The 13,587-nt window shown below is 37.7% G+C and overlaps 1 protein-coding gene across 23 annotated transcripts in view; it reads right to left on the bottom strand.

The window, feature by feature from the left end:
* srcin1a (SRC kinase signaling inhibitor 1a) overlaps positions 1-13,587 on the bottom strand; it is a 129,176-nt gene that overhangs the window by 70,052 nt on the left and 45,537 nt on the right. The window contains exon 1 of one of the 23 annotated variants that reach the window (XM_084122350.1): positions 10,197-10,266. The exons of the other annotated variants lie outside the window; for them this stretch is intronic. Within the exon in view, the coding sequence (XP_083978476.1) occupies positions 10,197-10,224 (28 nt within the window). The 5' untranslated portion in view covers positions 10,225-10,266. Of the gene's footprint in view, positions 1-10,196; positions 10,267-13,587 lie in introns of those variants that run through there. 23 annotated transcript variants of the gene reach the window in all.

Below are 13,587 nucleotides of genomic sequence, written 5' to 3' on the forward strand. Positions count from 1 at the left end.
TAATCAGTGTGTTTGAATGAATCAATTAAATGATTCACTGATTCAATAAACCTGTTAACTGTTGTACAATGTGTACTTTTTATGGGATCTGACTGGCTTCTCTAGCATTCTTGCAAAATACTTCCAGAACATATCTTAATGTTTATTTGACTCTTACAACTACTGTCAGTTAAGCTGCATGAACCAGAAAACAAGAAAACATCCGCACAAGTAGCATGTGTTCCTGTTTCTATCAATTTACAATTATAAAGGTCTGCTACCAGACTCGAGCCAAAGGGTACCCTGAAACTGTAACAATATATAACTTTGGGTTTGTAATTAAAGAAAAACTAAATTGATATTGTAAATATTTTATGTTTTAATTTTAACATGTTCTATGCGCATGCACTCACACCTTAATTTATTGTTGAGTTTAGAGAGCTATTAGCTCACTAAATCATGTGTCTGGGTCTATTAAAGAGGAAATAAAATATTGATTTATTCTGGTCTGCAAATGTGACTGTACCAGTCAGGTCAAATCAATGAGTTTAGGCTTCAGATAATGCCAGCACAGAATAATCTCTAAAATCAGAAGGAAATGATTGCATTCTCACACACTGACATCAACCTTTTCCAACCTGCATGACTTAAATTCAGTTAATACATGAAACTTTATAAGCTTGAACCTTGCATATAAAAAAAGAATAATTTCCTGAAACAGATCTACACAGATAACTTTCGAAGATAAGTTCTCAAACTTCATGAAAGCAAGCACATAACAGTAACAGAGCGTGTGTTTCATGCAAGTTGAGTCACACGAGGTTCTGCATCTTATTTAACTGTTATATAATACAAGCAAAGAGCAGGAAGGTCTAGCATTAAAACGGGTTTATTTTGGACAGGATTGTTACCAGCAGCAAAGTTTCTCTCTGCTTCTTTTCCTCTCACTCCCTCTCTTTGTAACATGCTGAAATAACAGGGTCTGCCAGGTCAGACGTGTTGGAGTGCTACGCGTGCTTCTTCACTCATCTCTTTACCTCACAGCGAAGAAGCAGGCAGAAGAATCGACCCACTTTCAAGTTCTCTCAAAAAAGACAAGCGGTCCCGCTCCATGCTGCCCACTTCAGACGCACACACAAAAAGAACACTGAATTTTTATTTTAGGCCTTAGGCATAATTCCTTTAAAAATTCTTGAGATTTATCAATACCATTTAGACATGCATCGTTTTCCCATCCAGTAAGTGATGGATTTAATTTAAAACAAAAGTGCATGATTAGTTTATTTCTTTATTGGATGTGAGGTGACAGATGTTAAGCTTGCTACAGAAGGCTGAATCTTTATAATAATGATGTCATAATGATGTATAACTTGAGGATAAAACCCGATTAAGCTTTTGACGGTGAAATTAAATTAGTCCTGTGAATCTATACAAATGAATGATTATAGTATGCTATACTATAACTATCATCTCACACACAAAATCCATTTCACACGTTTCATCACTAATATAATGTAAACATAAACATGTAAGACAATGTTTAATAATTAGAGCTGAACAAATCTCACATAAATTTGCATCATAAATCACCCTGCAGTTTTTCTGGCTGACCTCTGAAGGAGAAAGGTCGCAGTGAATTAGAATAAAACAAAATTTTACCTTTCTATTGATGCACACGGTTATGAGAAATTAGTGGATGTAAACACAATAAATTGAATCTAAATATACAAACCAGTGTAATTTTAGTATTATTTTTATGCTATTATGCACTGTAAACATATTTTTTGAAGTTGTAAATATAACAACACTGCTACAATACTTAAAAACAAGCACGACAGAAGGAGCTCAGATTAGACTGACTCACTGTGAACTTAGAAAAAGCATAGGGAGAGTAGATGAAATGAAAAAGCTGGCGGAATTATAAATAGGAAAAAGCTGAGGCAAATATTGCATAAAGTGGTGTGCAGAATGCTTGTGACCTCAGATAACATCTGATTTCAGATTTGCACAATGCTCTAGTAAACCTGTGTGCACAAAATAACATCTTAATTGAACATAATGAAGGCATGATTAGTCATATATTCTGGGAAAAACAAATATTAAAGAAAAAAGTTGTTTGCTATTTATGAAATTTGTTCAGTCACCCACCCTGACCACCCACAGATTCAGAAATACTTTTCTATGCCACCTTTTATGCTTACACACAAACAAGCCTATGAAGTTAACTATTATGAGTCAGCACGATAATACTCAGGTAGACATATAAAGTAGGTCGGGTGAACAAAGTTCTTAAAGGGACAGTTCAACCAAAAATTAAAAATATATCATCATTTACTTTAAAAAAAAAATGTCAAGGTGTGACCTGTCCCTAAAACAAAGTTCCCAAGTTTGATCCCAGGTAGAGGTGACCTGCGACCTGAGAGAGTCCCCCCTTCAGCCCTATGGCCACTGTACCCTTCATCTTAGTTTCTCCAGCTGTTCCTGCTATTAAAAAAAACTCATATACTAATAAACATTATACTGTACATCAACTAAATGAGGATATTAGTTTAGAAATAGAGTCATTTTCCAAGAAAAGTAACTACCGGTAAGTACTAAGGGACCCTTTGACAACAGACAGTTTGATAACTGACAACTTTGAAAATTACAGTTTTAGGAATTGTCATCAGCGTCAGCAATTCACGTCACACATTTGCAGTGGAAACGATGAATCATTGGTGGCTGATGTTGTTTTATCCAGGATGAGGGCACTGTGTTTTACTGTGTGTGTTTGCTCATTTGTTTCTGGACAGAGAATGTTTCCTCTATTGATCCAGTTCTATTGACTTTGGCTCTGAGACTTCAAAATGCTATACATGAATGCCTCATGTGAATATATTGAAGTCAAACAGAGGGCATTTTTAGACAGACAGCAAAAGCAACTTAAATATTTTATGCTTTTTTTTTTTATTAAAAAAAGCATAAAAAGTTATCTATTTTCTCTTATGCTGGGTAAAAGGCAATAAACAGGGAGGTCTTTATGTAAGCTTGGCTAAAGCTGGAGTCCCTTAAAGTAAACATTTCAAAATTTGCCATCATTTACTCAGTTCTGGACAAAACTGTTCATTGTTTCTTGGGCACTGATAAAATAAATAAAAATAAAATATAAAATAAGCTATTTATAAAATAAAACAATACAAAAAATAAAAATAAATAAAATAACATAAAATGGCTGTCACTGGACAAAAGGGTTTTGATTTTCCCTTCAAAAAAATCCCTTCTGGGATCATAGAAGTGTCTGTCAATCTATGTGGAAAGATTTAACAGAGCCTCTGTACCCAGGAGGCCACTTTAAATTATTATTCTCATTCCCTCCGGCTCTCGGTGTCTCTCTCAGTCCCTCATGGTTTCCCATAGGGAGTGGAGCATGGAAGGAGGAACGGGTGGGGCAGCCTCACAGATGGGCTGGTGGGAAGGTTTCTGTGGTTACAGGCGAGGAAGAAGAGGAAGACGAGCCATCTGGCAGTGGTTTGGTGAGATGACGTGTCTTGCCCCTCACCCACAACACCCACAATCCATGGCAACATGCCTACCGCTCCACCAACTGTTATACAAACTACAGGTAGTAGAACTACAAGTACAGCTACAGTTAATAACAACACCTGCTCTAGCAACTGGAAGGAGTATATTCTACGGCAGGTCTTGCTGCCGTGTGGTTTGCGTCTGTATGCTGCTCTGCATAGCTTTCCGTTTTTTAATCTCTATTTACTATCATTCCTTGTTGTTTATATCGCTAAATATATCGTACTACTTATCAACCAGATATCTGATATAATCTAATCCAAACTTTGATCTGACTTCGCTAGCTTTAATCTAAATCACTATCGCTCGCAACGTGCTAGCCTTCCGCTAGTCTGTTAATCTATCATCCGTGTTTGCCGTCTTTTTTCTTTTTTTTTGCACGCGCGCGCACGTTCGCGCCTTTTCGAGCCAATAGAGAGAGAGCACGACTGTGTACAGAAAGGCCTTAAAAACTGCTAGATCTGCTTACTTGTCAACACTTTTAGAAGAAACAAACACAACCCTAGGTATTTATTCGAAACAGTGGCTAAATTAACGAAAAATAAAGCTTCAACACCGGACGTTTCCAAACAGCACAGCAGTAAAGACGTTATGAACACCTATACTTACAAGATTGATAATATTAGAGAGAAAATTATAACTATGCAACCATCTACTACAGTATCGCATTAGACAATCAGAAAATTTTCATTCATTCATTGCTATAGGAGAGGAAGAATTGTCTAAACTCGTTAAATCATCTAAATCAACAACATGTACGTTAGACCCTATACCGACTAAGCTAAGAGATGCTTCCAGAGGTCATAGATCCTCTTCTTAATATCATTAATTCATCTTTGTCACTAGGATATGTACTGAAAACTTTTAAGCTGGCTATTATTACAAAATTAATAGAAAAGGCAGTATCCTCGCAACTGTGGTACTTTTTAGAAAGAAATGGTATCTGTGAGGATTTCCAGTCAGGATTTAGACCATATCATAGTACTGAGACAGCTCTCATTAGAGTTACAAATGTTTTGCTCTTATCATCCGATTGTGGTTGTATCTCTCTATTAGTGTTACTCGATCTTAGTGCTGCATTTGATACCATTAACCAGAACATTCTTTTGAACAGACTCGAAAATGACCGTTATCAGTTTGTAGCAGTAAATGAAGAGATGTCATATCGATCAAAAGTTCAGTATGGCGTACCACAAGGCTCAGTACTAGGACCGTTGCTGTTTACCCTGTACATGCTACCCTTGGGAGATATCATTAGGAAGCATGGAATTAGTTTTCACTGTTATGCTGATGATACTCAGCTCTATATTTCAACGCGCCCAAACGAAATGCACCAATTCACAAATTAACAGAATGCATAGCTGATATAAAAAACTGGATGACTAGTAATTTCCTACTGCTTAATTCTGAAAAAAAACAGAGTTTCTAATTATTGGGCAAAGAAAACCTCTGCACGTATTAACCCAGAATACTGTCTAACAATTGATGGCTGCTCTGTCAAGTCTTCGTCGTCAGTTAGGAACCTGGGTGTGCTCTTTGATACCAATCTTTAATTTGAAAGCCACGTTTCTAGCATCTGTAAAACCGCATTCTTCCATCTTAAAAATATATCAGACATAGACATAGACATATGCTTTCAATGAAAAATACGGAACAGTTAGTTCATGCGTTCATGACCTCAAGGCTAGATTATTGTAATGCTCTACTGGGTGGTTGCCCTACACGCTTAATAAACAAACTCCAGCTGCTCCAAAACGCAGCAGCTCAAGTTCTCACTAGAACCAGGAAGTATGACCATATTAGCCCGGTTCTGTCAACACTGCACTGGCTCCCTATTAAACATCGTATACATTTTCAAATATTGCAGACTACTTACAAAGCACTAAATGGTTCAGCTCCCCAGTACTTGAGCGAGCTCTTAACGCATCATAGTCCTTCACGTCTACTGCGATCTCAAAATTCTGGCCAGTTGATAATACCTAGAATATCAAAATCAACTGCTGGTGGTAGATCCTTTTCCTATTAGCACCTAAACTCTGGAACAGTCTTCCTATCATTGTCCGGGAAGCAGACACACTCTGTCAGTTTAAATCTATATAGACTAAAAACGCATCTCTTTTACCTGGCATTCATATAGAACATTATACATTTCTAGTATTCAAATCAATTAAATGATTATTAGGCTGCATAGGTCAGCCAAAACCGGGGACACTTCCTATAACACCTGATGTACTCGTTACATCATAAGAAGAATGGCATCTACACCAATGTTAGTCTTTCTGTTTTCCGAGGTTTACTGAAGTCAGCCGGATCCAGGCCGTATCCAGAACAGATGGTGGACCTGCGCCTGGACCGATCCATGTTGCATCCCTGAGGTAGAGACCTGCGCGGGACACAATTTTCAGTCCTGCTCCCGCAGTTTTCAGTCCCGCTCCCGCCCGCTCCCGCAAAGATTTGTCATTTTTAGTCCCGCTCCCGCCCGCATCTGTGATATTATGTCCCGCTCCCGCCCGCAAATGCCCGCAAGACGGCAGGCAGGATGTAGGCTATGTTCACTTTCTGTCTCACGAAAGGTCTTGGAAAAAAAATGTGATGTGTCCGTTGTATGTTAACACCTTTTGGCATTTATCGCAGCAGGCAAAAGGTAGTTGATTCCCCTCTCCATCATGCACAACCGAAAAAGACTGCCAAATGTCTGATTTGAGGTTTCGTGATTTTTTTTTGTAGTAAATGTGCCTTTCTTTAGAGAAGTGCTTACATCTGAAGCGCTTAGGCCTATATCTGAAGCACTAGAGGTGCTCTTTTCCTCGTCCATGCTGTCTATTTTGAACTTGAAGCTTTTGAATTCGATCACGGAGCAGCGGGAAGGAATTGTCTCTAAACAAGTGTGCGTGAGATTAGGCCCCGCCCTACCCCAAACAACAACATCCAAGTTTAGGCTGCTTAAAACGTTTTTATTGCTGCCAAACAGAATCTCCCTCACAACTACAAATTATGTACGCTACTTTAATCATTTATATATTTTACTTTACACTCATATTTAATTTGCGGGAGTGCAGCGTATCATCCCCCCCGCCCGCACCCGCAAGTGCACCTTCATCATCCCGCCCGCTCCCGCAATGACCTTTCAAAATTTGTCCCGCGCCGCGGGAGTGCAGAACTCTACCCTGAGGTGCCAGCCTCATCAGCCCTGTGAAGGCATCATCGACATGACAGCCATCGGCACTGATCCTCAACAAACTCGTCTGACGACTGACGAGTTTGATGACTCCAACTTCCAACCAGATGGAACTGGATAAATATTTGGAATGTTCTGATCCAATCTGACTTCTGACCTGTAATGCTGCCTGAATCATAATCATACACTGTTCGCTAATTGGCCAGTGGAGAACTGGGCTGTGCCTGGTTTCTCCCAAGGTTTTTTTTATTGTTAAATAAATAATATTTTATATTAATATTATTATTGTTTTTATTATTATTATTATTATTGGCGTACGTGGTATTGAGAAATGGTCTGAGTGGGATTTATCAACGACTTCAGTGTGAATTACACAGTTACGCCAGTAGGTGGCAGCAAGCGACTGACAGTCATTAATTCATTAAAAAAAACTGATTCATTCTGAAATAATATTCATTCTGAAAGGTAATAAACAAATAAATTATTTTAACTTTGAACAACAAGGTGCAACCAACAAGAAAAGCGGCTACAGGGTAAAACTGAATCTGACACTTCGAAATGCACTTAATCATGCACTTATCACACACGAAATACACTTAATAATTGAAAGGATACTATGACAAAGATATCACTTTATGATTGACCTGAAGAATGAAAACTGTATCATTTACTTGGAAATATATGAGCAATATTATGCTCATAGACTTGTGAAATTATTCTTTATCTATAATAGACTGGCTGCAGCATTAATTGTATTTGTGTTTTCCAGGACTTACATTTCAAAAAGTCAAATTCAAATATAATAGAAAAAAACTCCACACAAACCAACATGTCCAAACCCATGATCAAATATACGTGAGCACATTGTGTTACATAAGGTCAGAGTGTCTGTCCAGAAGAATGCCTATCCTCTTCATCCATGACATCCCTTTCAGCATGTTCACAAATGGACGGGACAGAATTGCCCCCCAGAAAGCTGGGAAATGTCAAATGGCCTGTTTGTGCATGTATGTGTGTGTGTTTGTTGGGAAGTTAACCACTGCGGTTGTGGCTAGAGCAGTGAGTACACTTTGATACGATTTCCCAAACAAAATCCCAACCTTATTTCAAAAGAGATCATGATCTGTGTTTGAGATTCTTCAACTAACTGGAATAAAAACAAGATGTTTTCAGCGCAAGTCAAAATGTCAGATCAGAATACACATGAATGAGGATTACTGGAGAAAGTGTGGAGCAAAGAGAGAGAGAACAAGGAAGGCAATAAAAATGAAAGAACATGCAAAACTGGGACAAGAGGAGAAGAGAAAAGTAAGGATATGGGAAGCAAAAAAGAGAAGAATGACTTATGGGCAGCCCGAGCTGGAGGAACAGGGTGTGACAGAGAGAGGCATGAGGGATTTGGTAGAGCACTTGATGTCTTGTTAGCCTCAACCTTCCGTACACTGTGATTGGCTAAAAATATCACATAGCTCATGTCGAACATGGTGCATTCTGGTTTGTGGCACTGGGGCATTTATCATCACATGGCACCTAAAGTGCCAAACGCAACCTCTCTCTCTTTCGCTCACTTCATCTCTGTCTCTCTCGCTCCCCTAAATCAAACACACAGCCATATGCCTCCTCTGTTTATTCCTCCTGAAATCTAGCACAAACCCAGTGCTAATTGCCTGTATTGTTCTAGGCTCTATCTTTTAATAAAGCCCCATTCCTTCAGTTTCCCTCTTTTTCTTTTAGCATAACCATGTACCACACCCTTTCTTTCTAGATAATTCATCAGGTCATAATCTGCTTAAAAAATCCTTGCTGCTTTTATATCTACATATGACCTCTACAACAGGCAGTGTTGTCTATACATGCATGCCATATATCCTTACCCTTTCCTCTTACTCTCCATTTTCCCCTTTCCTCTTTCTATATTTTGTCTATCTTTTGATCTAGATTGCCTATAATCTACTCTGTTTTATTATGTTGCTTCCATCTGGTCCTTTTTACTTTCCTTTTCACATCCTCCCTCCAGCATCAATGCTACTTAGCTTCTGTCTTTTCTCTAAACACTCTGATTGGTGGGAGGGGAAATGGTTTCAATGGTTTCAAAACCCTCACAGGCAATTTGAGTCTTTCCTCAATCCCTCTATAGTGGACAGCAAGACAACAAGCAAATATAATATGGGCTTCATAAAAAACAAACAAAATAAACAAACAAACAAAAAAACAAATTAAAAAATCCTTCAAAAACCTGTATGAGTTTCTTTCTTTCGTTGAACACAAAGAAAGATATTTTGAAGAATGTCGGTAACCAGACAGTTGACGGCACCCATTGACTTCCATAGTAGGAAAAAAATGCATTGGAAGTCAATGGGTGCCGTCAACTGTCTGGTTACCGACATTCTTCAAAATATCTTTTTTTTTGTTCAACAAAAGAAAGAAACTCGTTTTTGGGTGAACTATCCCTTAAGTAAATTAGTTTTCATGACATTAATCATGTGACTCTTTGTTTGTACAGACTTCTTCTTCCATTGAAGCTCAAGACGCTTTGTGGATCATCTCAAATCATAAACACCAGTTTCATCAGGTTTGACAAAAACTTCAGTTTGTGCAGCTCTAGTGCTGCTCTCATTAAAGCAACAAAAATTCTACTTCGGTTACACTTTATTTAAAGGGGACGTTGTTACATTACTGCTTTGAAACAATCTGTATTGTAAAAATATACATTGTACTTACTCAAATGTGACCCTGGACCACAAAACCAGTCACATGGGTCAATTTTTAGCAATTGAGATTTATACATCATCTGAAAGCTGAATAAATAAGCTTTTCATTGATGTATGGTGTGTTAGGATAGGATAACATTTGGCTGATATACAACTATTTGAATATCTGGAATCTGAGGGTGCAAAAAAATCAAAACATTGAGAAAATCGCCTTTAAAGTTCTCCATTTATGGTCGCGATTGTTCTGCATTCACTCACAAAAATAAATGTTTTATAAATTTACGGTAGGAAATTTACAAAATATCTTCATGGAACATGATCTTTACTTAATATCCTAATGATTTTTGGCATAAAATAAAAATCAATAATTTTTGGCTATTGCCACAAATATACCTGTGCGACATGTGACTGTTTTTTTGATCCAGGGTCACAAATAAGTACCAATTAATAGTAGCTAATTACATGTACTTACTATAAAGTTACGGTTAGGGTTTGGTTTAGGGTTAGTTACTTGTAATTATGCATAATTTACTGTTATTACTACAGTATAGTAACTACATGTAGTAACATGTAACTACATCACCTTAAAATAAAGCATTACCCAACTTTTCACTTTAACATGCTGTAATCAAAAATGTTGTATTAAATTATAAAATGAACACAAAATAATAATTTTCATTAGTGATCTCAGATTTTGGACCCCAAATGAACACAATCTTCACAAATAATAAATAGGTGAATAAGAAGAGAACAATTTGCAATCCAACCTGGCTCTTCTTGTTCTTCATTGCTCATCACTTTTCCTATCTCTTCTGTCCAGCTTTATCCCACCATCATTCCAATCCATTCCCAAAACAGTCAACCATATGACTGAAAATTTCTAAGGCATTGACAGAGAAAGAGAGAGAAAGAGGGAGGGAGGACGCATTGGCTCTAGTTGGTTGGGTTGGTTACAGAAATCTCTACTTCCTGACAATCTCTCTCTCTCTCTCTCTCTATTTCTCACTCGCATCTCTCTCATTATCCACAGCTCACTGCATTAAGAACAGGAAAGAGGAAGAAAAGAGCTTTTCCCCTCCTAAAACTCCAGCATATGTGTTTATGAGCATGTGTGCGGGAGAAATATTTAATGTGGGTGCGTTTGTGTCTGTGCATGTGAGAAAATGAGCAGACGGTGGTGTTGTTCAGTCAGTGGGTGATGGATAAGGTGGGATGTGTCACTGAGGCATCAGTAATATCTAACCTGGCTACCTGACAGTCTTACTGAGAAAACACACACACACACACACACACACACTTTCCATCATAGTGGTGACTTTCCATTGACATCTACTGTGGTAAATCCTGACCCACACACAAAAACTAAGGCATACTGACAAACTGCATTATTATTCCCAAACTTTCAGAAAAAAAGTGGATTTTTTTTTGCATATTTAGGGGTACAACAGCTTGTCACTGGGGCATTGCCCTTAAAGGGACAAATGTGTACCTTATCAACCCCTAAAAGGTGCATATTAGTACCTTACAGTAGTATACAACATCTCTCATTTTAATTTTCTCAGTTTTTTCTATCTTCCGCAGAAAATAGAATGTCATACAGGTTTGGATCGACATGAAGGTGAGTCAATGATGACAGCATTTTTATTTTTGGGGTGAACTGTCCCTTTAAAGTGGATGTCTGCATTGTGGTCATGATCACTAGGCACAGTGATTTGTAAAGCACTTTGGTCAACACCAGTTGTGTTTAAACGTGCTATATAAATAAAATTGTATTGTATTGTATCCCAGGTAAATCTCCACAGTCATCTGTCATTCTTTGTGAAACACTGAGATTTTTTTTCTCCCAAGGGAAATATTTCCAAGAATCAGAGGATTCCCTTGATACCAGCAGCCTTTATTAACAGAAGACAAGTACAGGCCTATAAAATGTGATCTTTCAGCGCAACATAACAAAAGCTGATCAAAGGAGGATAGTTTCTCTGATTTTCACTTTTCTTCAGACGACAGGTCTACTGAGGAACTGACGTCCATAATTAATGAGCCTCAGACACATTGTTGCACTGATTTACCTGTCTGCTTACTAACTGTTCCATCACCAAAACAATCTTTTTCAGATCTTCTTTAAAAGAAGCAAACCTTCTGTTAGGTGTGTACGCAGGGCATCTTTATTGATGAACGTCTAGTGCGTGGGAGGCTGCAGCAGCAGCGTTTGGATGTCACTAACAGTGCCAGATCTTTTCCTCCTCTGCTTAAAGCAATCATTTCTCTTTCCATCGCCACCGAACTCACTTTATTCTGCGGGAAACATTGCTCAGCATGGAGGAGAGCAAACACACTCAAACAAGCACACACCAGACCCCCAATGTAAACATATAATATGTGAAAAGTATGAGAACTGCTTTAGCTAAAAGGCCAAAACACGCATAACAGCAATGAGTGACTGATATTTCCTGAAACTTTTCAGCAGCGTGACCTTGAAAAGAATACTCTATTTTTTTTTGCCCACACTTGACTGCTCTCAAAAGATTGCCATTTTTGAAATATTAATGAAAGGTTTGCAATTAGAAAAAAACTGAATAGAAATCGGGTTGGTTAGGGAACCCTCTTTGCAGATGAAGAGGTTTAAGTAAATTGGTTAATGATTTTTTTGGGGTTAATTTACTCTAGGACTATCACAAAAAAGAGTATGGCATATATTAAAGGAATATTAGGTGGCTAAATTAAAAAAAAAATTGCCACTTTTAAGCATGAGTGCAGGTGTCAGCCGATGTCAGGACCTATATGTGACCCTGGATCACAAAACCAGTCACAAGTCGCACAGGTATATTTGTGGCAATAGCCAACAATACATTGTATGGGTCAAAATGATTGATTTTTCTTTTAGGACAAAAATCATTAGCATATTAAGTAGAGATCATGTTCCATTAAGATATTTAGTACATTTCCTACCGTAAATATATAAAACATTTATTTTTGTGAGTAAATGCAGCACAATCGCGAACAGAAATGGACAATTAAGTTTAAAGGCGATTTTCTCAATGTTTTGATTTTTTTGCACCCTCAGATTCCAGATTTCCAAATCTCGGACAAATATTGTCCTATCCTATCCTACATTCATGGAAAGCTTATTTATTCAGATTTCAGATGATGTATAAATCTCAATTTCAAAAAATTGACCCATGTGACCAGGGTCCAGGGTTGGTCCAGGGTTGCACACACACACATATATATATATATATATATATATATATATATATATATATATATATATAACGTTTAGAATAATTAAGATTAAAATCAGCACATTCAAATGATTTCTGAAGGATCATGTGACACTAAAGGCTGGAGTAATGATTGCACATTGTACAAAGTGCATTGTACATAAGATATTGTACATCTGTTTGTGTAAATGAGAGAGGGTTTTTTTTGTCTGTATAGAGACAGAAAATAGAAAGAGACAGACTTCAAAAGTTGTGCTTTCAGAAACTAGTGATTAAGTGTTTTTTTTTTAATTGGGTTGGAGACAGCGAGAACAAGTGCAATGATTTTCAAACGTTGAACTTGAAGAAAGTCTTGTATGTGTTTGTGTTGTGGAGACAAACCATCTTTGGTAAGCATCACTCATATTTTGTCCTCATAGTTCCACAAGAGAATATTGCTTTAGGGAACTAACACTCACACACAGAGTTTCTAAGGTTCGTTAGATACAGAATCTCATGATTTTCATCAAAAAATTGTTTTCTGTTTGCATATTCATCAAGTGATATACATCAAGCGGAACACCCCGGAGGTGGCAAGAGTTAATGTAATTTTCTGTAATTTATATGCATCCTGCCAGTGTGCTCTTTGAGCACTGAGGTCTGCAGTCTTTCAGCAGAATTAACAGATGATTCTTTAATTAGTGCATGGCTAAAACAGTGTGAGACCAAACTAACAGCCATTTAATTACCACTCACAAACACACAGCACGAATGCACTGAACTTTAAAAGAGTGAGTGTGGGTATACTGTGTATCTCTGGAAATCTGACGAAACATTGGGTTTCTTCAACTAAGGCACTTTTATGTCCAAGGGCTTGATTTATATTCAAACTAACAGATAGAGTCTTCAATGCATTGGGTGACCCGAGTTCAGCTCATGGCCCTTTCCGATGTCCCCC

This window comes from Abramis brama, assembly GCF_963993115.1.
Source record: "Abramis brama genome assembly, chromosome: 1".
Lineage (NCBI taxonomy): Eukaryota > Metazoa > Chordata > Actinopteri > Cypriniformes > Leuciscidae > Abramis > Abramis brama.